The following is a 25,543-nucleotide window of genomic DNA, read 5'->3' as shown; positions in this document are numbered from 1 at the left end:
AAAAAAGGGAAATTCTTTCATGTTTCTCTGTAAAACACAAGTAAATACTGTAAAAGTGGGTAAATAATGTTCATTTTGTGTACATTATTCCTTTAAAATCTTAGAGAAAAACATAGTCAGCAGTGATTTAAAGAAACCAAACACTGTGTGACGTTCTGCAGGGTTAAAACATGTAATGTCAGAGAACAGCATGAAAACTCTTGAAGTTGAAATGAAGTGTGACGTCTTTAGAAAGAAAGCTCCATCTTCGTGGATTTTGAGCCTTAGAGGTGCACTCTGTTGAATTTCCAATTCCCTGTGATAAGCACCTGTGTTACCCTCTTTCGTGCCTGATCTGGGAAAGACAGAACTTGCTGATTTATGATATATGATGTGGACTGAACCCAAAGTGCTTTCATTTTGCCTGCTGGTTTATGGATCTGAATGCAACTGGCAAAATTGAAAAGTGATGTCTCAAATGTCAAATGTTAGTACACTGAATGTATTCAGCATGCTGAGGCGGGTCAACATTGGTTCAGAGCATCTGATGGGACAGTCACACCAGCTTTTAATGCGCCGCTCATGTCATTTTCTATGATTGAATGTTCAGAATAACTGAGAATCTTTTCTAAGGACGGTTGGTCAAAAGTAGGGCTGTGTGGTATGCTGATATATATCATGGTGATGATATAAAGTTTGTATCGATAGAAATGTTGCTACCTATATATTGTGGTATGTAAATATTTTCATGCAGAACAGGACTTCTAAAGTTATTTACATGTTAGAGCGATAAAGAAACATACATGAATGATAAAATAAACTGCTAAACTAAAAGGTAATCCGGCGCAAAAAGCCTAGAAAAAGAAATCAATGCGGTGAAGAAAACCACTTCTCTCTGACAGCAATCGATCCAGAATTCAGTTCTCTTTTGCTGGTTTTTGCGCTTGAACTGTCAAAATGATGTAACAGGTTTCAATTCCCAATGCCTTACATCGTATTTCTGTCTATACAATGTAAGTCAATTGGAACCAAAACTGTTTAGTTACTGTTTAGTTACACTTTTTTTGTGTTTCACAGAAGAAAGAAAGTCAATTGGAACCAAAACTGTCTAGTTACCAACATTCTTCAGAATATCTTTTTTTTGTGTTTCACAGAAGATATAAAGTCATACATGTTTGGAACAACACAAGAGTGAGTAAATTATGGCAGAATTTTCATATTTGTGTGAACTATCCCTTTAATTGGACATAAATGGTCAATAACCGGATGTGTCAATATATTGGATCAGTGCATTAGGTCTTAAAGGAACAGCAGCCTAACATACATATATACAGTCAAACTACAATGTATTCAGTCAAACTACAATGTATTCAGACACCTTCAACATTTCTCACATTATCACAGTTTATTCGCTATAGTTTAGAAATGGTAAAACAATATGACAAGAACTCAGAGTTATCAAATCTGTTGATATTTCACTGGTTTTGGCCATCCTTCTGTTAGACTGTTTCACAAATGAATTAGGCTGAATGGCTGTCAGCTGTTAAATTTAAGTACACAATTAGATAATACAAATTTAGGTCAACCAATTACCAAGAAATGCTTAATTTTGTTCAGTCTGTGGTGTAAAAAGGTCGCATTAGCAATTAAAGAAAAAACACTCAAGCAAAACATGGTCATGCCAAAGTGTCTGAAAACTTTTGGGTCCCAAATATTTATACATTTTACTGGTAGTAGTCCACTGTATGAAGAATTTTTGGGTATAATATGTCACAGTTTACTTTATTTTGCTATCCTGACTTAGATAAATGAACTATAGTGTCCTGCACCCACTAGTTAAAAAAATATCAACATTTATATCTGGTGTCTGCATAATGTTTGGTTTGACTTTATACATTATCATGAAATAAGATTTTGGTTATATCGCCCAAATTCTCAGATCTAACTTCATTAGCTTGAAGAAAATCCCCCAAACTTTAGTGTTTTACATGTGTATGGACGAAAGTGAATAGAAAACTAAATCGTGTGTGTCCGTCCGTGTATATGGTGAAGTAGGACATGAGTTTGGGGGCGTCCAGCATCTAGAACTGAATGATGTGGCCCTCCTGGGGTGAGCGGGTGAGAGAGTGCAGTCAGAAGATCTTGGCATCTGCGGGGCAGAGATAGGGTCACATGATGAGGGCTTATCGGTGCGAAGGGCACATCTGATGTACAGAGAAGTCAGTGGAGACCAGAGGGCTTCTGGGAGTTTACGATGCCACGCTCTGCAGTCTCTACACATGAAGCTCAGTCCGGATGCCATCCATCTTCGTTCCATTCAAACGATTCACTCAAATGATTCACGACTCAGCGAGTCGACCTCTCACTATGATCGCAGTTATTGATTTAACACTCTGGAGCGGATCTCCAAAAGCTATCTGAACAGTGAATCATACCTAGTGTAAAAGTGGACACTGTTTTTCTATCATATTTCCTGCGCCAGGTCAGAATATAATTAGGTATTAAAATGATTGAAAATGTGAATAAAATGGCAAGACAGGCTGCTTTAACAGAGTCATTCTTTGAAATGTGACCGGAATGACTTGCAAATTGATTTAAGATATATTGTGGTGTCAGTGTCCGCTGGATGTTTGAACGGCTGTGTCTACAGAGCGCTTTCTCTCTGCGTCTGAGTGATAGTCGCCTGAGCTCTCTCCTCTCCTGCCGATCAATCAGGCCATTAGAGCTCAATTACCCAGCAGCCCCTGTGCAGGTGAGCGACGAGCCCGTCCACCCCACCAAATTAACACAAATTAATAATGACACTCAGACATAAATGTCTGCCATCTGGGGGCCGGGCGGCCGGTCTGGGTCGAAGCTATTGAGTAGCAGGTGTCTTCATCACGGTAATTACCGGGCCTGGACTCAACCCGGACTGCGGCCTATAGCTCTGTGCCTCTCGCTGCCCGGTGTCCATTTTAAGTGTTAATAATTGATTTGGAAGCAGCCTAATAATGAACTACAGATTTACAGGCCCCTTTCCAAGATGGCTGTTAGTTAAGTATGGCTTTTAGTTCAGTGTCCATCTAATGAATGATCTTTTCACTAATTAAAAAGCTTTGTTAAGAAGCAGTGATAACCAGGCAGGATACGTATCCTCTACTTTTTTTCTGTCAATTTTAATTAACTGACAGTCTTGTCAATTGATGACATTTTCTGCTTTAATGTTTGAGTGTGTTTTGAGTGGGTTGTGCGTAATTTACATTTGAAGAAACTGTTCCCTTTAAATAAATGAATACGAGTTGAGTTGGCCACACCCCACAGAGAGTCGAATTAGATTTTGTAATGACAAGAAGTTGAATCTACTAAATTGCAATTCAATTGCTAATCAACATGGGAAATTATGTGTTCTTTCAATAGTTGTAATTTATTAAATATAGTCTGTATATGTAATATCTGATTAGATATTATACAGATATTAATTGAATTTCAGCTCATTTTTATTCTACAAATTCCAGTTCTGTATCTTGTATATTACCTCAATTTAAATTAAATTGGAAAGACGTTATCAATTAAATTCTGATTCTAGCATAACCCTGGTAAATATTGTATGAAGTGTTTGTTTGATTTCAGCAGATATGCATTTCATTTGTCATCATAAACTGTATTATGAGCATTGAAAAAACATCACTCGAGCATTTATGTTTAGGGACGCAGAACCTGATTTCACCAAGTGTAACATTTAACAAGTGTAACGTGTAACAGTTTATGTCAAGTTTAGGCTTACAACCAGGGTTAGGTGCAACCAGGGTCCTCATTTCCCTCTTATTTTAAAGATAATTTATGGGTAGAGTTAGGTTTAGGGGTAGGGATATGGTTAAGATTGAATTTTCGGACAGGAATATTGTAGCCTACTAGAGTCAACAAAATATGTTGACCCAGGAACACGTCTTAAGCCTGGTTCACACGGGACGATTTTAAAATTGTCGGACGATTTTCCAAACCTGAGAGACCCCACACACAACGATAAAAAATCACGGGTCTAACAGTTTTGGTCGTACCGTGTGTGGTGCGTAACCACACGGCAAAATCAACACATCACACACGAACCGATTTGACTCCCGAGCATTCCCAGGTCAGACGGGAAATCTCGCAAAATCCCTCGAGATTAAACGTGACTTCAGAGTAAACCATCATGGCGGACGAAGAGGATGCAGTGGCGATAGTTTGTAGTTTGTTTTTAACCGGGAAAAAAAACTTTATCCTCCATCTCCGACGTCCACCGGACTTTCTGGTGCGCCATGCCGGCGGCTGTTTTGATTTTGTTTCGCCGCCTCATCACCTCGCTTTCTGATTGGCTACACGAACGCTGGCCAAAAGCTGCATGCCCCGGGGGACACCACACACGAGGAGAAATCGAGCCCAAAAAATCCAACATGTTGGATATCCCCGATTTGAGATCGGAGCGGTCCCGACGTCCTTCCGAGCAGACGAGAGCAGTCTTAACACACCACACTTTGTGAACCAGCCTTTACTCTGCAAAATCAGGATGTGCGGTAGGAAAGAATACTCTCAAATAAGGTCTCTTTATTTCAGTTGTTTCTCCCAGAAATGAGACTCAATGGAGTGCAAATGGAGACTGTTGCTTAAGTCTCCTGCTCATCAGATGTTTCTCAAACTGTGCTCAGATTTGCCAAGATATCTGCAGTCTAAAGTCAGAGATCTCAATATGAACTCAAACACTTCTCATCCAACTCCTCAATAAGAAACATCTGAAATGAAGAGAACTCTGGAGTCTTCTGGGCTATGAGAGAGCATCTTCTGAGCTTGTGTTTGTATTGGTCCACGGCTGCAGAAATGTCTATTGTCTTCATTCGCAGCCGTCAAAGGGTGACCAGTGTCTGTTGGGCTCCTGGATTGTTTTTATGCTGTAATTCAGCGTGCACCAGTGTATCGAATGAGCGGGAGGAATAATTCCAGCCATCAATCGGCTTTATCTCCTCCTCTTTGCTGTCCTCTTCCTCCTCCTATAGGTTTATTGTTCATCCCAAACTTGAACAAGTGGCAGTGGATTTTTTTCATGCCGAAATTATATTTTTCTTCTTGTCATTACTTCATTAATCAAGAGCCGGGCCTTTGGAAAAATGTTTTGTTTTGGAGGCTGCAATCTATTTTGTGGGAGTGGGTGCGTGTGTTTGAAAGGGAAAGAAAGTGAATGTGTGTGTGTGTGTGTGTGTATGTGTGTTGTTAATCTGTGCCTGTGGCAGGTTTCCCCTCCGAAACGCAGCGCTAAGCAGCAGTATCGCATGCCTATTGTTGTAGCCTCTGTCATAGCAAGGAGCGCCTGATGCAGGCCTGCACTGCTCTGATAAGAAAAGAGGATTCAACATGGCTGGAAAGACGAATCAGTGGGACTTGAGAGTGGAGCGCGCACATACGCACACAGACAAACATCATCCGCGTGTTGGCACATGCATAACCAATTATTTACACTTACATCTAATTATATATGCAAGTGGGGTTTATTTGCTCATAAGCAAAAGAACTCGCGCAAGTGTATATTTGGCACGTCGTGTTCGTATAGATCTTATTTACATCTGAGGCTATATTTATCAGAGAGAAAATCTCCCCCCGTTTGTAATGTTGCCCGCTCCTGAGCGTTAACGGGATTTTAATTCCTTGTTGGACACAAAAATGATTTTGGCAAGCCGAATGTGGCTTTATCTAATGAAATAATAGGCCCAAAGTTTAGGCGGGGAACCAATTTGTGATTGCATGCATCAATTACTTTGCTAGGCTTTAACCAGTCAAAAATGGCTCCGCTTTTAGCATCTGGCTGAGGTTGAGGGGGGAAAGCGACAGGGCACGTAAAATCAACACACAACTACATTTTAAGAAGAGCCTCATGTCTCTGTGAAACTCAGTTTGCTATATATAGATTGCTTAGAAAGATATTAATGATCCAGGACAAACTAGACACTGATGTTTAAGAATTAAGTTTGGGGTCAGTAATAATTTTTTTACCGACCTGACTTGAAGGCCAAGAAATTCAAAAAGCACTCTTGAAACTGTGTATACGACCCATCTTGCTTCTGTAATTTGACACATTTTTGAATGAAACTACTGTAAAAAAAAAGATTTTTTTCATGATTTGTTATCACAACTTTTTATCTTTTGTCAAATCAACTTCGATAACTAATGTGTGAAGATAACATACTATTTTGAGTTTCTGTTTATTACATTATTATTCTTCATTGTATTAACTCAAAAGTTTTATTACAACAAACTCAAAATTTTAAGGCAACAAGGTAACTTGCTTTTTTTAAGTTAAACCAACATTGTTTTTTACAGTGTAGAGACAAATATAGTGCAGGACATTTTATTCATCAGGAATTGACTGGATTGTGAAAATTGGTCTCTATATGACAGATGGTTAGATGACATGGGTTGAAATATTACATTTGAAAAAAGTTTACGAATACAAAGTTTGTTCTCTTTGGAATAAGTACAGTAAGACGAGATTTTTGTATTAATAAAGTAAAGATGGCCAATTTTGTCTCTTTTTATAGAGTCGTTCATCGTCAGTCATAATTATTTGAATGGATCCTGTTAATGAATATAAATCTTGCTAACTAAGCATCAGGGGTTATTATACCCTGGAGTAAAGACACAGGAGGTCCAGCATTCATGTCTTTGATTCAGCAGCTTTACCAATTACGTGCTCTGCTGCAGAGTTTCAAGGTACTAGAATCCAAGTACATTCTCAAATTCAAATCACTGTGTTCATAATGCCACATGAATGAAATGAGTAAAAGCTGCAGTCCAAGGTGATGCGCTCTCTGTGTCATCTTCTGTGCATTTTTAAATGGCCGATGGTCCAGTTGAAAACCCTATAAATGAATGGATCAGTAAATGTGTTTCTCATGGGCAAAAGAAATAGGAAATACATAAAGAATGATTTGTTTTTGTGTGAAAGCATGCCTAAATGCAATTGATTAGATATGAATCTGCCACAGGGGCTTTCACTGAGCTTCTGCTTTTGTACTTTTCAGTGATGATAGCCTAAAAAGCGTGGAATGAATTCAATCAGGATGGTTCTTTGAAGAATATTTACTTCACTAATTAATATATGCCAGGTATTTTATCTAAATGTGACTGAAGCTACATTATTAGCTGTAAAATCGGGATAAACATCTGATTTTTTTATCATAGATATAAATCACTTAATCACATAAATACACTGCAGAAAGCTCCACAAGTAGTCATTTATAAAGTTTTTTGACACATTACAATACAATGTAAGAAATGTCCTCAGATCTGGAGAGAATTCAGACGATCGTCATAATCGTGATATTGAATTGTAAAATTCTGCATAAGCTCCACAGAAGTCAAATGATAGTCATTCATACAATTCTACATTCCTCATCATTTATTACATATTTTGGCTAATTTGATAATGCTTTCAACTTCTGTATTACATCATATTTTTGGCCTAAAAAACATATAATTTAGATGAAATATAAATTTTTAGCGAACCTGACGAAACATTTTTGCAGTGTATAACTGAATTCTTTACATATTATTCCACAAATTTCACTCCAAAATTAAAATAGATAATGTGAGTAAAATGTTACAAAGTTCTACAAGAAATCTCCACAGAATTTAGATGATTGCTATTCAAAAAGAAAACGCTTCCCACGAAATTGGAAATGTCAGTTAATTTTAAAATTAAGGTAATGAATACACTCATGTTGAATATGAGTCATTAGATATTTTGCTATATATATATATATATATATATATATATATATTCTGTGTGTGCGTACGTGCGTGTCTGTCTGTGTGTGTGTGTGTGTGTGTGTGTATACTGTATATAATTCTAACTTATTCAGTATTTTATGAACAACTGATCTCTCCCTTTTAATGAATCAACTGTAACACACTGATGCTGCCTGAAGGATACAGGGGACCTGAGGTCACGACCTCATGGTGGAGGAGTGTATGGGATTTATTCTTCCTCTCTCTCTCTCTGAGGGATCCTCTCAGCCCGTCTCCAGCTCTATGACAGGAAACGGTGTGTGTGTGTGTGAGAGAGAGTGTGTGTTCTCTCCTCACAGCGCCAGCGGCTGCCGGGGCCACAGATGACTAGAGCTGAGATAATACATGCTCGACTTGATCTACAAGTGAACCTGACATTTCCCCCTTCTCCTCTTCATCACTGCATGTCCCAAACAGGCAAACAGATATGGAGGGAAAGCGATAAGCGGCCACCGCTTTGTGACTGAAGTGATGGCTACATAGTTTAGCACAATCAGGGCGAAGACACCGTTAAACGCCGTGTCACAATTCATGGTGTCAAGTTTGTGAATGATACATCCACATAGACGTCATTTGACAAGGGCTCTTTCCTTTCAGTCAGTGTGCAACATACTGGATACCTTATTTTATTTGAGCGTAAGCACCTTGGGCTGCCTTTTGAAGATTTCAGAGGCTGCATTAAAATAGTAAAAAATAAACCACAAGAGGATGTGAATTCTGTGATTTTATCAGGAGGAAGCAACACCACGATGCTTGTAAAAATGGTCTAGCATTTATTTTTATTTGTGATTTATATTTATTTAGTTATTTTATGCATTTTAATTTGTAATTATATTCATTATATAAGCCTAAATTCAATCTGTTCATCATATAAAATGATCGTGTCTCTTCAGAAAATTTGGACTAAACCGCTCAAATCATATGGATTATTTTTACGATCTGTTTATGAACTTTTTTAAGCGACAAAGTGGTAGTTGCTTAGCAGTCAATGGAGGGACGGAAAGCTCTTAGATTTCATCAAAAAGCTCTTCATTTCTGTTCCGAAGATGAACGAAAGTCTTAGGTGTCATGAGGGCGAGTAACTAATGACAGAATTTTCATTTTTGGGTGAACTAACCCTTTAAGAATCCTGTTGGTGACACCATGACAGTCACTTCAGTTAAATAGATTGCGGTGTGGTGGTTAAGGCTAAAGGCTTATGACTCAAATGTTGCTGGTTTGACCCCCGCTAGCAGCGAGACAAGATTTGAATCGTTTCAAATGCAATTTCCAGATCCAACATATGAATTGACGTCAGTGGTTTAGCTTTTGGAAGTTTTTTTTTTTTTTTGTCTGTGAAGAAGTTAAAACTAACGCCCGCCTAAAGCTCCCTGAAGTTTGATATTTTTGCATAACCTCATTGGAATCTGAATTTGCAAGAAACAGCATAAGTTTGTCCACAATGTTGTCTCCCTCGGTTTGCGCCACGTCTTGCCAAAGGTGTTGGAATACGCCACGGCAGAATCCACGGCGAACACTGAGGGGGAAAATCTAGCACAAGGGAGAAGAGTTTGAGCGATGCCAGCTGCTTTGCCATCTGTCACTGTCAAGACTCCACTTGTGGGACACTGAAACAACTTCCTTGAAAAGTAGCCGAGATAATCCACAATAGTTTTCACTTGCAATCTCGAATCCCCTGTTGGAATTCAACATTCCACCGTGTGAAGCGGAGATGGTTAATTGGTGGCGAAATCCAGGAGATGTTGGCCGTCCTTTCTCATACATGCACATATTTTGAAGTGCGCGACAAGCCAGTCTTGGCAATCGATTCTGAAATTGCCTTTCAAGTGAATAAACGTGTGATATATTGTCTAGTTAGGAGCTTTGAGCCAAATTAGTCTCTCTTTTAGCAAATGAGTTGTTATATCAGCAGTTCACCAGTACAACTTCTGTTTTTGAGTTCTGATTCGTTAAACTTAATACCCGGTTCTGCTCGATTCTCTTGCCCTAACTTACTCTTGCTTCCTCACAGGCCACAGCCCAGTTCCCCGTCTCCTCTCGTCTATTGTCACACAAACGCTCATCAAACCAGTCCAGATGGAGGAGCAGCACTAAATGAAAGTATTCAGTGTGAAAATCGCAGATTTTTTTTGCAGCGGTCATCTGGTGCGCTATCACAGAAGCCTTTTGTGAGATAGAAACGCTTGATAGAGGCTGCAGAAGTCTGGACAGCGTCTGGCCGTCTGTCCCGGTGGTCTAGCACATTAGGCGAGGGTGTACGAGCCTGTCAAAACAGGAAAATTAGACCACGGGGGTCGTCAGTAAACTAATTGGGTAACAAAGAGCATACGCAGCCCCGCAAAACCCTCGCTTTAACGGTCGGCGAGCCGAGATAAGAGAGTTCACGCCTAATGCGCTCGGAGGAGTTGAGTTCACTCTTATTTATTTACCTATGACTCAATATCGAGAATAGGTTTTTTACGAAGACCCCCATCTCAAATCATGTAGCGCTTTAATGCTGCCCTGGAAGATTATGCAAATGGTTGCTGCCTCATGCTGAGCATTTTCTTCACCCACACTCTGCTTGTTTCTAGTTTTCAGAGGTTGTATCGCATCTGATCGGGTGGCTTTCATTCTCTGCACAGAATGCATCTAACGATGAGAGGAATCTGGGCAATGCAGTGACGTTTCCGTGCGATCGGTTGCCTGGCAGATGCCACCTGCCTCCCCGGGCCTCCAGGCATGCAGATATCTGTACAGGTGTACGGGGCGTACAGAGAACCCCTTGTTATTGGCCGAATAGCGAGCTTTTGCTGTAGGAGTCGTAAGCAAGTTGCATGCAAAGATCAAAGAAGCCAGCAATTGGATTCAAAGTGGAAATTCAAATTGAAATAGGGGGGATCTATGGGGAAGGCACACCATTTCGCGAGCCGAATTTGAGCACAAGAGCAAGGCATGTTCCTCTGCCTCCTAGACATTATTACAATGCAAAGCAAACATTATGAATTCATCGTCGCCATGTCCTCTTCAAATAATGTGCATGCGAGCTATGCACAAAGTGCGTTTAACTTCACACGAGTCAGGCAGTCGAACACTCTACCTTTGTTTGCTTTCAAGTATGCTTGAATTTGTTCAGGTTGTGTTGTGTGAATGATTTTAGTTATTGTAGTTTTATTCGAATTTGTGCAAGCCCAGTATTGTTGCATCTACACAATGGCAATTGCTTCCTGCTTATTGGCACACAAATTTCTGCCATTATTTACTACATTATTTACCTCATGTTGTGTCATACCTGGTTTTTATTTCATTTTAATATATATATTTATTTTTATATATTATATAATTTATTAGTGCTGTCAAAACGATTAATCGTGATTAATCGCATCTAACATAAATGTTTTTGTTTATATAATATATGTTTATATATATTATTATTATATATATACATTATATGTGTGTGTGTACACACCCATTTATGTATGCATATACATATATCACATATATCCTTAAACTGTACAAACTAGCACATACTGTAGAAACAAACTTTTATGTTAGATGCGATTAATCGCGATTATTCGATTTGACAGCACTATTATTAATATATTATTTGTATTATTTATTTTATTATTTTTGGGGAAACAAAAGGAGAAATTGTACAAAAATTTACAGAGCTCTTTTCCATACCATCACTGTTCATAGTGATCGTGACTCTCAAGCTTCAAAAAGGACAAAAACACACTATAAAAGTGCCATAAAATTAGTCCATAAAACGTATTGCACTTTTCTGAAGTTATATGAACAATCTTTGTGTGATGAACAAACTGAAATCAATGATGTTGAAACCTGCCTTGACACTATATTCTTCATTGATTTTCAGTTTCCCTCATACAAAGCTGTATTTGGCTTTGTAAAACTGTAAAATAGTGCATAAATAATAGCTCTTTTAGGAAGAGATGCTTAAAGGTCCTTCAAAAGCTCTTCTTTTAGATTCCACGTAAAAACCAGCCGGTTTAGAACCACATGAGGGTGAGTACATGATGTGACAGCGTGTTCATTTATGGGTGAACTGCATTTCTTTTAAATTGTACCATTATAAATCTGGCCCATCACAGTATATGGCCGGGTGCATGTGCTAATGAAGTCCCCAGCAGCCTCTGACTGTACCATTCAGCCCTGGAGGAGAGACAAGGCGACAGGAACAGCTCCTGTCCTGGAGGCTAAGTGCTCATTAAACCAGAAACCTTCAAAACATGCTGTCCAAGGCCAATACAAGACACTGGCTAGCATCTACCCCTCATGTTTTAATCCATCAGCTCAGTTGTTGCAGGTAAGATAACCAATCAGATGCTCAAGATCAGGAAATGGACGTTTAATGGCAGTAAAATGCAACGCGTCAAAGAAAACGAGAAATGACAACGGTGCATTTATACAAAACACACTGTCCTGTTCATTCGCTTCATTCAGCCATTTTAATCTCTGTCAGCTGTTGTTTAGGAGGTAAACAGGACACATTTCGGTCTTCAGAAAAGATTGAGATGAAATCAGCACTGAACAGTCAAACTATGTTTTAAAGCAAGGTGATTTTGAATAAATATGCATGGTTCCTATAGCAACGACGAACAGTGCAAAACGACAGGCCCGAGCGAACCTCAATGGGTGTTCCTTAAAAGATTGGTAGAGCCGGAGTGATTCTCAATTTAATCGATTTCAAACGAAAAAGTCAATTTAACAAAGTTGAAAAGAGAAAGCTGCAGAGAGGGGAGGAGGAGGAGGGGGGCTGAAAGCATTCTTTTGCACTCAAGCAGTAAACTAACTACGGCACGCGGGCTGAGATTTCTTCCCCATTATCTCCCACCTCACATTTGCTCTTAGGCAAGCAGTTTAAAAGCCAAGCGATTGAGCCAGTGATCCAATTTGAAATGCAGAAATGATTAGAGCAGCTTGCCTCATTTCATATCGAAATTCTCTGATTTATGACAGGGCAGGCGCCAAGATCTATCTCCAAAGGGAATTAGCGTGCAATTTCTCTTTTTGCATATTTCCGTTATTTAGCCTCCCAATAGCAGATGCTCGCTCGAAAAAAGAAAAAAAAAAAGAAAAGAAGAAGAGGCAAAGACGGCACCAAGGAGGAGGTATCTTTTCATTTTAGGCAATGAAACCACTGCCATTTAAAAAGAGCAGGCTGGAACGGATGACAGACATGGGAATATATTTTCTGGGCTAGATAGTGATTTTGAAAAAATAGGGGGGGCTTTATTTAGTTTATCAAACAGCACATGAAAAGGAGAAACATCAGGGTTTATTTTTAGAGAATCCATAATTTCATGTGGATTTGGACGTTTGCTACGTGGAAGGGGAAAAAATGTCCCCCGCAACTCACCCGTCCAGCAAGCCTGAGGAAATATTAATACACGGAGATAACGAGAGCTGCGGGAAAATCTGTCTTAATGAAATTTCCAGTTGACCACATGCAATTTGTTTCATCATGGCGAACAACTAATTGAAGTCGCCATATCGAGGGTGCGTTATGTTGTAAACAGAGTCTTAGAGCAGGTCCGGTCCTGTTATCCTCACCTTCAGCCTTCACCTCTGCCTCGAACCCTCGCACATGTCAGCCTGACATATGGCATTCATATATTCATATGGGGGGGCTCTCAGTGAGAATGTGCTGTGAATACAGTACGTGTGTGTGTGTGTTAGGTTATACATACAGAAATGAAGGTTCTGAATGGGCCGTTTGAAGAAGAAAATCTATCACTTATGCTTTTGCCAGACACTTTTATCCAAAGCGACTTGCATTACATTAAAGGCATACAATTCAAGCTTTCTTTGGATATATAACCTGTGACCTTGGCGTTGCCAAGTGACATGTTCGACTGTTCGAGCTACAGGATTTCCTTTCAAACTAAAACAGAATTCAATCAGTTTTAATTAATTTATGTCTTTGAATCCCTGCATTTTAATACATGCAAAAAGTATTCAAATGCAATGATTCAAGGACATTAGTCTATCAAATAAAGCCATTTATTTGGATTAAAATTGTCTAAATTTTACTCTTTAAATATTGTCCTTGTGTCATTGTTGTTGTTTTCTACTTGCCAATTATCTTTACTTTTGGTTTCCTTATTTATGTACATGTGTTGTATCTATGTGACATTGCTGTTAGTCTATTAGTCTTAATTATAGTCTAAATCATAACAAAATCACAACAAATTGAAAATTCCAATGTAAACACTAATAATTTAAACAAATGTATATTTGTTTAATTGTTTTAAAGAGAACTTTCCAGTATTTTCATTGTTATATATTTTATGATGTATTGGTTTTATTAAGAAATCTCCAAAACCAGACATTTTGGTCTGAGACATATTAATCTACAAATGATCATAATGTATTACATAGAATTTAATAAATGCATACCTTCTTGTTTTATAATAATCTACATTAATATTTGAGGTGTCCTGAACTTCAGATGTGGAGTGTTTATCATGAGGAAGTGTATCTGACAAATCCATATCTATCTAATGCTGAATTAAAAAAAAAATTCCACACTTACCAAAAGAATGAAATGATTTTGGTAGATTTAAAGGCTTAAAATCAAAAGGTATAACATGCTTTTAATCTCTTCCTGTGCGGTTTGATAGCAGAAATGAAGAGTGCGTAGCGTGGACAGTGGGATTTCCGGCGGGCAGGAGCGCGCTAGGGAGCGTGGCAGCGGTCAGAACCGCTATCATTAGCCCGTTGTTTACACACAGGCCTGGAGTCAGGGTGGCTCACAGTGTCACCAGCCACTTTCTTCCCTTCACCTCCTTCAGCTGATCAGAGGATCAGGGTATCAAGGCCGGATTAGCGGCGACTTGGGATTTGTGTGATTGGTTAATTTATTGCGGCGATGGCGGGTCTTTCATCTATGGCAACATTTAATCAGCTGCCGCCACACAGGCTATTACAGGTTAGCTCTTTTCTGCAGGCCTCCGCGCCACTGCCATCAGCTCCATCACAATTCCCCCTGAAATTTCCAAATTATCTGGAACAGGCTTTAGCCGCTCCGTAATAAAAATTAGAGCTGATTCCCGATAGAAGCTTTCGTCGTACCGGGCCAATTATAAATAGTACAGCCGTGGCTCGGAAAGAGGTGGAGGACAGGGAAAAAAAGGGGAGAAAGAAGGAAGAGGAAGGGGGAAAATAAGCCAACTCTGAGGGATGTTAGCGAGGAACTTATCGGCAGCCCCTGCTTCCCTCCTCTGATCCAAATCCGACCAGCTGAAAATTTATATTAGATTTTATCACACAGGCCTAAGTCGTGAAAAATCAATGAAGGTTATCTTTTATGTTGCAGCAACTTGTGGAAATATTGATTTTCATTTTATAGCGAATTTGGAGCATCAGTTTGTAATCACTCGCTCGCTGACTACACTGTTTTGGTCACTGTATCTCTTACACATGGAGAGAGAGAGATTGCAAACCAGTGGAGTGAGACTAGAGATCTGTTACTTACACACAGCGCCTCCGGTGAAGGTCTTAAATCAAGCATCACCTCAGCATCTGTCTGCAAATGAGACCCTTTCGCTTCACTTGTACGTCGACGCGAGATCGCACAACATTATCTACTGTTTTATTACTGTACGCGTGTGTTCATTTGTGTTTGACTTAATTATATTAAACTCGCATTGTTCGTTCGAACATATTGTAGCAGATTTAGAGACTCTCTTTGATACTCAGATGTCTACGATCACAGATTGCACTGTATATTTTTTTGAACATATGGTCAGTTTCCATAGATGCATCTGTCTATGAAAAATCAACTCAGAGTACATTCAGAATAGCACAGCACAGATATGTATACTGCACAGTATTTAAATGTTGAAAATATTGTGTATTTCTATAATAATGTACATGAGCGAATAACCACATTTGCCTAAATACGGTATAACCAGAGTATACTGTATGCCACAATGCATTTTTTCTGACTCTTGAAGATATTTTTTTGTACAAAATATAAAAAATGTATAAATACAAAGTTCTGCCATGAAAGTCTAGATGGCGCAGGCTGATCGGTCCTTAACTCAATCTGCTTGCAATCACATCATGCTCTATAGGGCACAGCTGATTGGTTCCTGCTGTATCAGTAGCCAATGAGCTCGCTGCTCAACCTTCAAATACTTGGTCAGCATTTTCTGTAGCAGTTGCAGCGTGCTTTCAGAAACACCTCCCCCTTCCCCAGCTCCACCTGTATAGATCTGCTACGGGTAATTCATGTCTATATTATACAGCAGCAACATGTCTTACTTACTTTTGTCCCATACTTTCTCTGCAGCCGCAGCGTAGCAGATCTTTTCCGCCAGGACCAAACATATCAACAATGTCATATTACCCAACCAAACACCAAACACTGTATAAAATTACCATTTGAAACCAGTAATAAGTGTATTGTTTACAGTGAAGTAATTGTATTTCTCACTATGTGTCCTTAATGTTATTGCAATTTTGCAAACTGCACTGCACACCTATGAAACAACACTTCATTCCACTGAATACCTCTGTATGGCTTATCAGAGATGATAAGCAAGCCACACTGAATTAATGCAGGGCATGTCATGCATTTTGAAATACTACTGTTTGAAACATTTGCCTATGCAATGCATACGTACTGCACAGTATGTACTGCAACTATAATTTATGAAAAATATTGATAAATGGCAGGATTTGAGTCACATGATACACGTCTACATTTAAAAATGTACATGTGTGGCCATTTTTTCCATGAATTGCATCATTAGCTGCTTTAGCTGGGGAACTTCTGGGCCTTGAGAGAGCGAGAAAGAGAGAGAGACAGACAGGGCGGACCTTTGCTTCTGAATAAGAGATGACTCCAGACGGTGGGGATCAGAGAAAGGGTTAATCTGATTCTCATTTTAGATAGTTGTCGTGGCAACAATCAGACTGTCTGTGGTGCTCTTTGACAGGCCTGTAAAATTCTCAGGTCAGCCTGGATATAAGACGTTATTGTATGGCTAATTTGAGATGTGAAACGGGAGCTGTGTTAAATGGCCGAGGGTTGTCTCGCTGCCAGTGTGGGCAAAGATGCCCACGTCCAGGTGAGGGTCAAAACACCCTTAAGACAAGATTTCACCTGTAGTTTGATAGAATAATGAAGACATCATATTAAAAAAACATTAACTCAATTGTATAACCTAGATTGAGAGCACATGGATAAGCATAATAAATAACACAAATGAGATCTTTTTAATATCTCATTTATCTCTTGACAAAAAGATCCTTGTAATTGCACAAGTATCCCTTTTGTTCTACGCTGTAAAAGCTGTAAATAAAACATTATCGGAGTATGTTTTCAACATGTCTATCCTGAAAAGTTCGCAATTTCTCCGAGAAATCTGTTTCTATGATCACAAGACAGCAAAGTTTGCTATAATTCAAATTCTCTATAAATTCTCTCAAGACCGAATAATCTTATTTGCACATTATTTTTAAATCTGTACAATATATGCCGTTTCTTTGTTTCCACTAAAGATTTTAAGGGGAAAAGTGACCAAATTGACAACATTTCCCATTCGTTTCTGACATCCCATCTGTTGTGAATGCACACCTCGCAACAGCTCAGGGGATGTAGACTCGGGAAAGGAAATGATGTCACGTGAGCTGCTTGAGAGTGACTCCAGCCCATTTTCACTTAGCTAAACTATTTCTGCTGCACTCTAATGAAGGTGTGCCTGGGGCGTCACGTCTAATGGCCCAGAAAGACAGACATTTTGCCTGCCAGTAATGGGCTACTGTAACAGCTGTCCAAGATCTCTACCAATCCTGCCTCGGAGTGAGCTTTCATTGCCCTTTAAAAAAAGCCATTTGAAAAATGAAATGGAAGAAAAAAAAACTTGCATAGAGAACAGCCAGGCACCAGCAGTGTCTCTTTCTCCACAAAAGGGTGCGAGATCATTTTAGTAGCTTTTCTCTATCTTACCGCTTTCACCTTATAGATAGAACTTGAAGCTGTGCGCTTCGACCCCGGCCAGAAAAGAAAAATGACGTTACACATTCGGAATAATTTTCCGGAGCATTATAAAACTTAACCTCAATCGGCCTTTGAAATGGATACTGATTCTTTAAATTCTTCTCTGCCCGTTGCAGGAAATAGTGAGATGGTGGCGATAGGGAGGCACAATGTGGCCAAAGTTCAGTCCTGAACGCTCGCCGAAAGCTGCCCCGCATTCTTTTTGCAATTCCCAGGCACCTGAGAATCAGGGCGTAATCGGAGAGATCAGAAACTGGATCGCTGGGAAAAACTCAGGCTGATAATTCCACACTCTTCGGAGTTAAATGCGAGGGCGCTGGAGAGGTTATTGATACTGAAAACGCCATTAAACTCTTGAAAATGTTTGAGTTTCAGTGTCAGTTCTCATCATGTGTACATGTATCAGAGAATTGTCCTCATCCACAGGAGAGACCAGTTGTATTATTCTTTTGCCCGTCCTAAAAAGGTTCACTTTTGTGATTTATTCATTTATTTTGACTGAAGGATGTTAAATCAAGTCTAATAAGTCAAGTTGTCACTACAACACTTACTGTTTTTAAACTTCGCAGAAATTTAAAACATCAGGATTTCTATGATGTTTTAAATGTTTTATTACAAATCGTGATGGTTTACATTAATGTCAACAGTTTTGATAGAAGTATCTTATGTTCACCAAGGCTGCACTGATTTGATAAAAAATACTGTGAAAACAGTTATATTGTGAATTATTATTATTAATTTTTACAATTTGAAAAAGCTGTTTTAAAATGTAAATTATTCCTGTGACAAAACTGAATTTCTCCAGTCTTCTGTCTCACATGATCCTTCAGAAATCATTATTTGCTGCATAAAAGTACCGGTATTCATTTCTTAAAATTCATCAGACAAAAACTTTTGGCAGTGTTTGTCACCAAAATAAAGATATCTCGCTGGCTTTTTTTTTCTTTCTTTTTTGCAAGATTACATTTTGTTACATTTAAAAAAAAAAAAATATGTTTTTTTTTCTTTACATAAAAGGAAAATATGCAACAAGCTGGCAATTATACAACTGCGATGTAACTCCAAAAATCAATGATGCTTCCAGACATTTTTGAAAATTCAACAAAACCTCATCTATGTTAGTTAGCTAATATTGAATCAATTATGATCTTTGTGACAAATCTGCAGAATTTGCAAGTCGAATACATCACAGAAAACCAAACATTTAAGTTTGTAAAACATAAAGAAGGTATCATAAGGTTTAATTCATTAACATTTTACTAAGATTAATAAATGCTGTAGAAGTATTGTTCATTTCTAATTCGTATAAACTGATGTTAATTTCAACATTTACTAATACATTATTAAAATCAAAAGTTGTTTTTGTTAGCTTTAGTTAATGCACTGTGAACTAACTTGAACAAACAATGAACAACTAATATTAACAAAGATTAATAAATACAGTAATACATATGTATTGTTCATTGTTAGTTCATATATTGACTAATGTTAACACATGAAGCCTTGTTGTAAAGTCTTACCAAAAAAATAAATGTACAAGATACTGTACATGTAAATAGTTTAGTGGCAAAGCAAGTGTCCGTTCCATCAACTGACCCAAAACTGTCACACTGCAAGTGAAAATGTGAAGGAAAAAAAATCTGATCTTTATTGTTAATCCCTGTTGAATATCATAAAGTTTCTTATGATTATGAGCTTGTTGCTAAACCGTCCCCCAAATAAGCAAATGATTGTTGTGTGTATGTGTGTGTGTTATCTCCACCTGCAGAAGACGAAGCCTCACGTCCCGCTGGTGTTGAACGCAGGGCCCAGGTGGCTGCTGGATGTGACTTGGCAGGGAACAGACGACAACAAGAACAACTGTGTGGTTTACAGCAAAGGTAAGAGGACGCTTTATCTGCCCCGCACCAAACACACATGCCCCGCACACTTCTGCTATCCGCTTTTCTTTCTTTCTGACCCGTGTTTGTGTACAGCTCATGCTCAAAGATGGCTTTGGTTCCCGTGTCTCTTACATATTAGCATTGCGATTTGTAATGTAAGGTCGTGGGGTCACAGGTCATTGTGATTTTGCTGTGACAAATGTCATTCGCTGACATTTGCTTTAATGACATAATTTTTCGTGTTTGCGAATGCTTGACGACAGCGGATGGCCCTAAGACAGACGTGATGGATACACACGTTTCCTCATGCATCAAACTGCACATGTGTAGCGAATCATCTGGGCTTCAAACGCAACATTAAGATTTAACAACCCATCCATGCTGTCTAAACTTCACACAGTGCGAGTGTGAATGCACAGCTAGCAACACGTTATAACTCTAACAATGCTAACCCTACTGTTGTTTCCACCAGAACACTATCATCTCTATATCATTTCTAATAAATTACAACCCAGGGTCATTGGAAATGCCTGTGGATACATTTCTTCAAAATCATATTCTGTTGCTTCTTGCTTGTTTTTGCGTATGAGCCTGGGTTGATAAATTCAAATGGCTTTCTGTCATTATCATATCTTTTTTTGATGATGTGGTATGGCTAGTAGCAAGTTAGCACAGTTTTACTGTTGAAACGATTGGATTTTCAGAGTAAAATATGTCACTGTTTGTGTTTTGGGTTTTTAACAGAGCATTGCTGCATGATTGCTAGGGTGTTCTGGATGGTTGTCAGGGTGTTGCCGGGTAGTTGCTAGGGTGTTGTGGGTGGCCTCTATAAATGGCTTGACTCCTTCAATAAAAGCCAACAGACTTTCTCTTGTCCAATCGCTTAGAAACTTTATAGCAGACCTCTTCTCAACAAGGTATTGGCTAATTTAGTAATTTGGCTAATTGGAGTTATTAGGCTAACAAGCAACACTAATAACTGTAGTCACTGTTGTATTTTAGCAGAAACTGTGGTTTTTGTGATACATTTGTGTAAGGGAAGCATGCTGACCTGACAATTTGAAGTGTTGCTCCTTATGAACTCGTTTTTATGGGCATATTACATTGAGATGCATGTATAAATAAGTAAATACGCAAAGTACAAGGATTTCAGAGTGAGAGCCCTCATTTAGCCGAATGTTTTTCAGATGATTATGACTCTCCTCTGCGCTGAAAACAGAGTTTCTTCCCCCTCAAAGTGAACACGAGGCAGACGTGGGATTTCTCCTTTCTTACAGTAGCTCTCATCTTCTAATCACTGCGCTGCACTGGGGGGCTGATCCTCTTTACCAGCGCCTTCATTTGTGCGCTTTATCAGCAAATCATTAAAGTTTTGATAAGCTGTTAAAGAAGATTACGCAGTTCTTTTAAAATCGTCTAATCTTTTTGCCAGGAGACTGAATATGGGAAACAAAAAGGCTAATAACGGGATTTCTGGAGTGTTGTGTTAAGTCTCTATAATTTCTTCTCTGCCTTCCGATTTATTAGCGAGAGAGAACGATTCAACTGCGAGGTCACCGCTTTAACACAAATGTACAGTTCTAGTTGTCGATTGGTCTGATTGATATTTAATTGTAAATGCATGCTCATTTTCTCCAATTTTTTATTTATCTTTGGTATCATCTAATGTTTATTTAAAGTTGATATTTAAAAACAAATAATGTAATAACTCTATTAAAGTGTAATATTTAGTAATATTTAGCAAATCTCAGAAATGAATGGTGAATTTTCATATTGTGGGTTAGGGTGCCTAAATTCACTTGTAGCATTTTATTTATTTAGAAATTTAATAAATATACCATTTTAATATCAAATATATATATATATATATATATATATATATATATATATATATATATATATTAATACCATTTATCATATTCAGCTGTAACATTTACATTTATTTATTTATTTGAGACATGCACTTTTTGTAAGTGTTAGCCGAAAAATGAGAGGTAAAATCAATAAATATGTACATAAAAAAAAACCTAAAAAACATGAGACTAAAGAAAATAATGAGGAGGACAATAATACACACTTTCCCTATTGGCCGACATCCTTGTTTAGGATACGGCACAGATTTATTGACATTTTATTGCGAATAGTTGCGTCATTATATTGCGAATAGTTGCCTCAGCGTTCAAGGCCTTGAATGTTCACAGTCCAATCTATGTACACAACATCAGCCTCACTGCGATAAAACACCTTCTGTGAACAGACACACATGGTGAAGATGGTAATTGTGTGTTTGCTCCAGTAATAAATGCATCCCACAATCCTTACAATTTAATCTATTATATTCAGGCCTGTTGGGTGTGTTTGGTTCCCTGCGGGCGGCTTCGAGCGACCGATGGAGGACTCTCACTGAAAACAGCGCGTCGAGAATAATCAGGGAAACTTGGGACAACAAAACTGTAAACAAACACTTGTCTTATTATTATACTCCATCTTTTTCCTCAATATTTCTCAGTTTTAGCTCAAATTAAATGGTTATTGACATTTCTGAATATAGATGCTAGTATGATTTCAGGATTGACCTTTGCAAGAACTTCAACATTTTTATGTTTTTATTGACATTTTTGGTTACTTAGTACCATTGAATGAACATTACAAAGTGTACACACATTTCTGCTCTGTGTGTGTGTGTGCGCGCGCGCGGATGTGATTATTTGAAAGTTTGTCCTCTTGTGCATTATTAAGGAATTAACTATTTTAGATAAACCTCCCTCTATACAGCATGCAAAAACAAAATGAACTGTGATTGGTCAATCTGCCTGTCACTCAGATGGTCTTTTCCTGTGTAAGTGGTCGTTTCTTCTTGGCCATATATATATAGAATTGAATTCCTGGCTCTTTGTGACTAAATTGACTGAGAAAGCTTTAAATTATCGCAAATCTGACACTTATTTTGTCTTAAAACCAATGTTATTATTTCCGTAACTTAAATGTGTTGTTGAGAAGTTAATGTGCTTGTCAGACACTGAAATGACACTTAAAATCAAATGTATTCTTTTGAAATTTGGCTGTCAGACAGTTGAGCTCTTGTGCGTTTGGACGGCAGATATTCTGCTCTAGTGTGTCTGATTATTTAAAGGTCACCTAAATTTTTCCTCTAAGCCTCTTAGAAGCAGGAACAGTCAGATAGAGCGTGTCAGAGGAGTCGAGGGGGAAATTTGGCCATTGTGCGTGTGGAAATTGACCAGTGTAACGAGAGCGTTTTACATAAGCTCATAGACCGCAGGACTGGACTAATTCACTGTGTCTTTGTGCGGCTCATATTCTGTAATTCCTCTTCATCTGATTCTCCTCCAACACATCTCTATTGTGCATTTGATGTGACAGAGTCAGAGCAGAGACATGTTACCTTGACCTCCATCGTTGCCTCGACCTCCAGCCTTTTCTTTCGGGATCTTCTGTTTCTCTCATTCTCTCTGTGATGGGAAGCACTAACAGGGATATGGGAATATAAAGAGCTAATCAAATTCTTGTTCAGATTCCACTTCCAGTTTCAGTTCAAGTTCTTCAATGATTTCATTGATTTTTTTAAAGAGGTGGTTGATTATGATTTCACTTTTTTAACTTTAGTTAGTAATGTTGCTGTTTAAAGTTACGACGCTCAAAGCAAAGGGAGATATTGTCTTTTACTGAAATCGCTTCTTAAGGACTACAACAAACGGCTGGTAAGGGACTACAATGCGCTTCTTCACTAAAATTGACATAAAGCCCACCCCCGGGAACACGATTTATAGTATTTTGAGCTAAAACTTCACATACACACTCTGGGGACATCAGAGACGTATTTAACAACTTGTGAAAAGGGCATTATACCACCCCTTTAACAATTCCAATGATTCTTTTAATACCTTTGAAGAAGGACCCCCTCAAAATAATTAGTCATATTAAGGCTAAGGCACTACAGGATAAACCATTGTTTTTTAATGCACTAGTCAATCTGGTTTGAATCCTGCTAGTACCAGTTACATTTGGAACTAATTTGTGAGTCTTTTTGACTGATTTATTAAAAAAGTCCAGCTCATAAGTCAAGTGAAGTGACATGAAGTTAATTTGTCCTCTGCGTTTAACCAAGTTAATCCAAGTTAGTCACACATTAGGAACAGTGAGTAGTGAACACACACACACACACATACACACACTACCAAACGTGGAAACACACTCCCGGAGTAGTGGGCAGCCTTTGATTGTGGCGCACAGGGAGCGAATGGGGTTTACCACAACATGTTTGTCATTGCATTAAATGAGACGTGGCCTAATGGTTAGAGAGTCAGACTTGTAACCTGAAGGTTGCGGGTTCTATTCTCAATACCGGCAGGAAAATGTAGATAGGGGAGTGAATGAACAGCTTTCTCCTCCACCCTTAATACCCTGAGGTTCCCTTGAGCAAGCCATCGAACCCCCAATCGCTCCCCAGGCTGCCCACTGCTCCAGGGTGTGTGTGTGTGTGTGTGTGAGTACTACTCACTGCTGCTAATGTTTGTGTACAAACTCGAATGGGATTAAATGCAGAGGACAAATTCTGAGTATGAGTTACCATACTTTCTCATCACATGTCTTTTTATTCATTATTGGCACCAATTTCTGCATTCAGTTCAAACTTACAACTAAATCTGATTTATTTTGCAGTGGTGCTGCAGATTCAGCATCAATACAGAAAACAGAAGCGTTATCATAACCGAATGTAATGCAAATGATTCGGTTGCCATATTTTTTTGGAACCGGTTCTGAATAAGAACCAATTCTCGATTCCCAACCCTAATAGGCAGCGAACTGTTTCATCACTGTACAAACCGAACCTTCAAACATATATTTATCTCCATTTGCGTGCATGTCTTTGTGTAAGCGCTGTGCTGGGTGAGGGGTTTCACGCTGGCAATAAAGCGCTAGAAGACGGACACATGCCAGCTGAGTTTGGAATGACACAAAAGACAAATGCTGTCGTGTTTTAAACTGTTAAGGCCATTAAATTGTTTTCATTTCATCTTCCTCTTTGAAAGGCACGGAGGCAAAGCACACGGAGGTGCCAGGGTTATTATCTCTTATCTTTGAACAGCGGAAAATACTGCAACGCATAATAACCAAACAACTGCACACAATGTAAAATTTCATTATCAGGGTGTTAAAACTGGGTTGTACCCTGAAGGGGTCCCCACCACAGCTCTGAGCGCCAGCGTAATTATGTTTAATTAAAATACAACAGAGATCAACAGAATCATTTTCATTAGGAAATTATTAATGATTCTACCGTAACAATAATTGATTGCAGTGAGCCAGGCTGTAAGAACAGACGGTCAGAGAGAGAGAGAGAGAGAGAGAGGGGTGGTGGGGGGGAGAGAGTTGCATAATGTTAAGTTGAACACACACACACATAAACATACACATTTATTGGACATAAAGTGTACTAACAAAGGAAATTGTGTTGAACATATACACATTATATTTTACAAACTTAAACATTTTATGACTAGTTAGTATGACAGGAGGATTGACAGTTAAAATAATGTCATTGCAGCTGCGGTTTTCATCCTGTGGAGTAATTACCATATTCATGCATCATTTGAATTTAACCCTATATACCAAAACAACACTTTAACCATACAGTATATACCAAAACAACACAAAAAACATGGTAATACTGGTGCAAATTAAAAAACAAATATGGTATTATCATGTTGCATATTCAAAGAAAAACATGGTATTATCATTCTGAAAAAGATGGTATTCAAAGACATAATACTATGGTAATTAACAATCATGGTAATGCCATTGTACATATTCAAAAGAAGCATGATATTAACATGGTACATATTTGGAAAAACAT

At 38.5% G+C, this 25,543-nt stretch overlaps 1 protein-coding gene across 10 annotated transcripts in view; it reads left to right on the top strand.

Moving 5' to 3' along the window:
• Positions 1 to 25,543, top strand: part of zfpm2a (zinc finger protein, FOG family member 2a) — a 184,789-nt gene that overhangs the window by 111,849 nt on the left and 47,397 nt on the right. For 9 of the 10 annotated variants that reach the window (XM_079625627.1, XM_079625626.1, XM_079625625.1 and 6 more), the window contains one exon: positions 19,554 to 19,665. In XM_079625627.1, the coding sequence (XP_079481753.1) occupies positions 19,554 to 19,665 (112 nt within the window). Of the gene's footprint in view, positions 1 to 19,553; positions 19,666 to 25,543 lie in introns of those variants that run through there. The other variant, XM_079625621.1, reaches the window with a different exon arrangement.

This window comes from Phoxinus phoxinus (genome assembly GCF_949152265.1).
Source record: "Phoxinus phoxinus genome assembly, chromosome: 10".
Lineage (NCBI taxonomy): Eukaryota > Metazoa > Chordata > Actinopteri > Cypriniformes > Leuciscidae > Phoxinus > Phoxinus phoxinus.
Note: the sequence above shows the minus strand (reverse complement) of the source record. Positions and strands in the feature narration are given on the sequence as shown.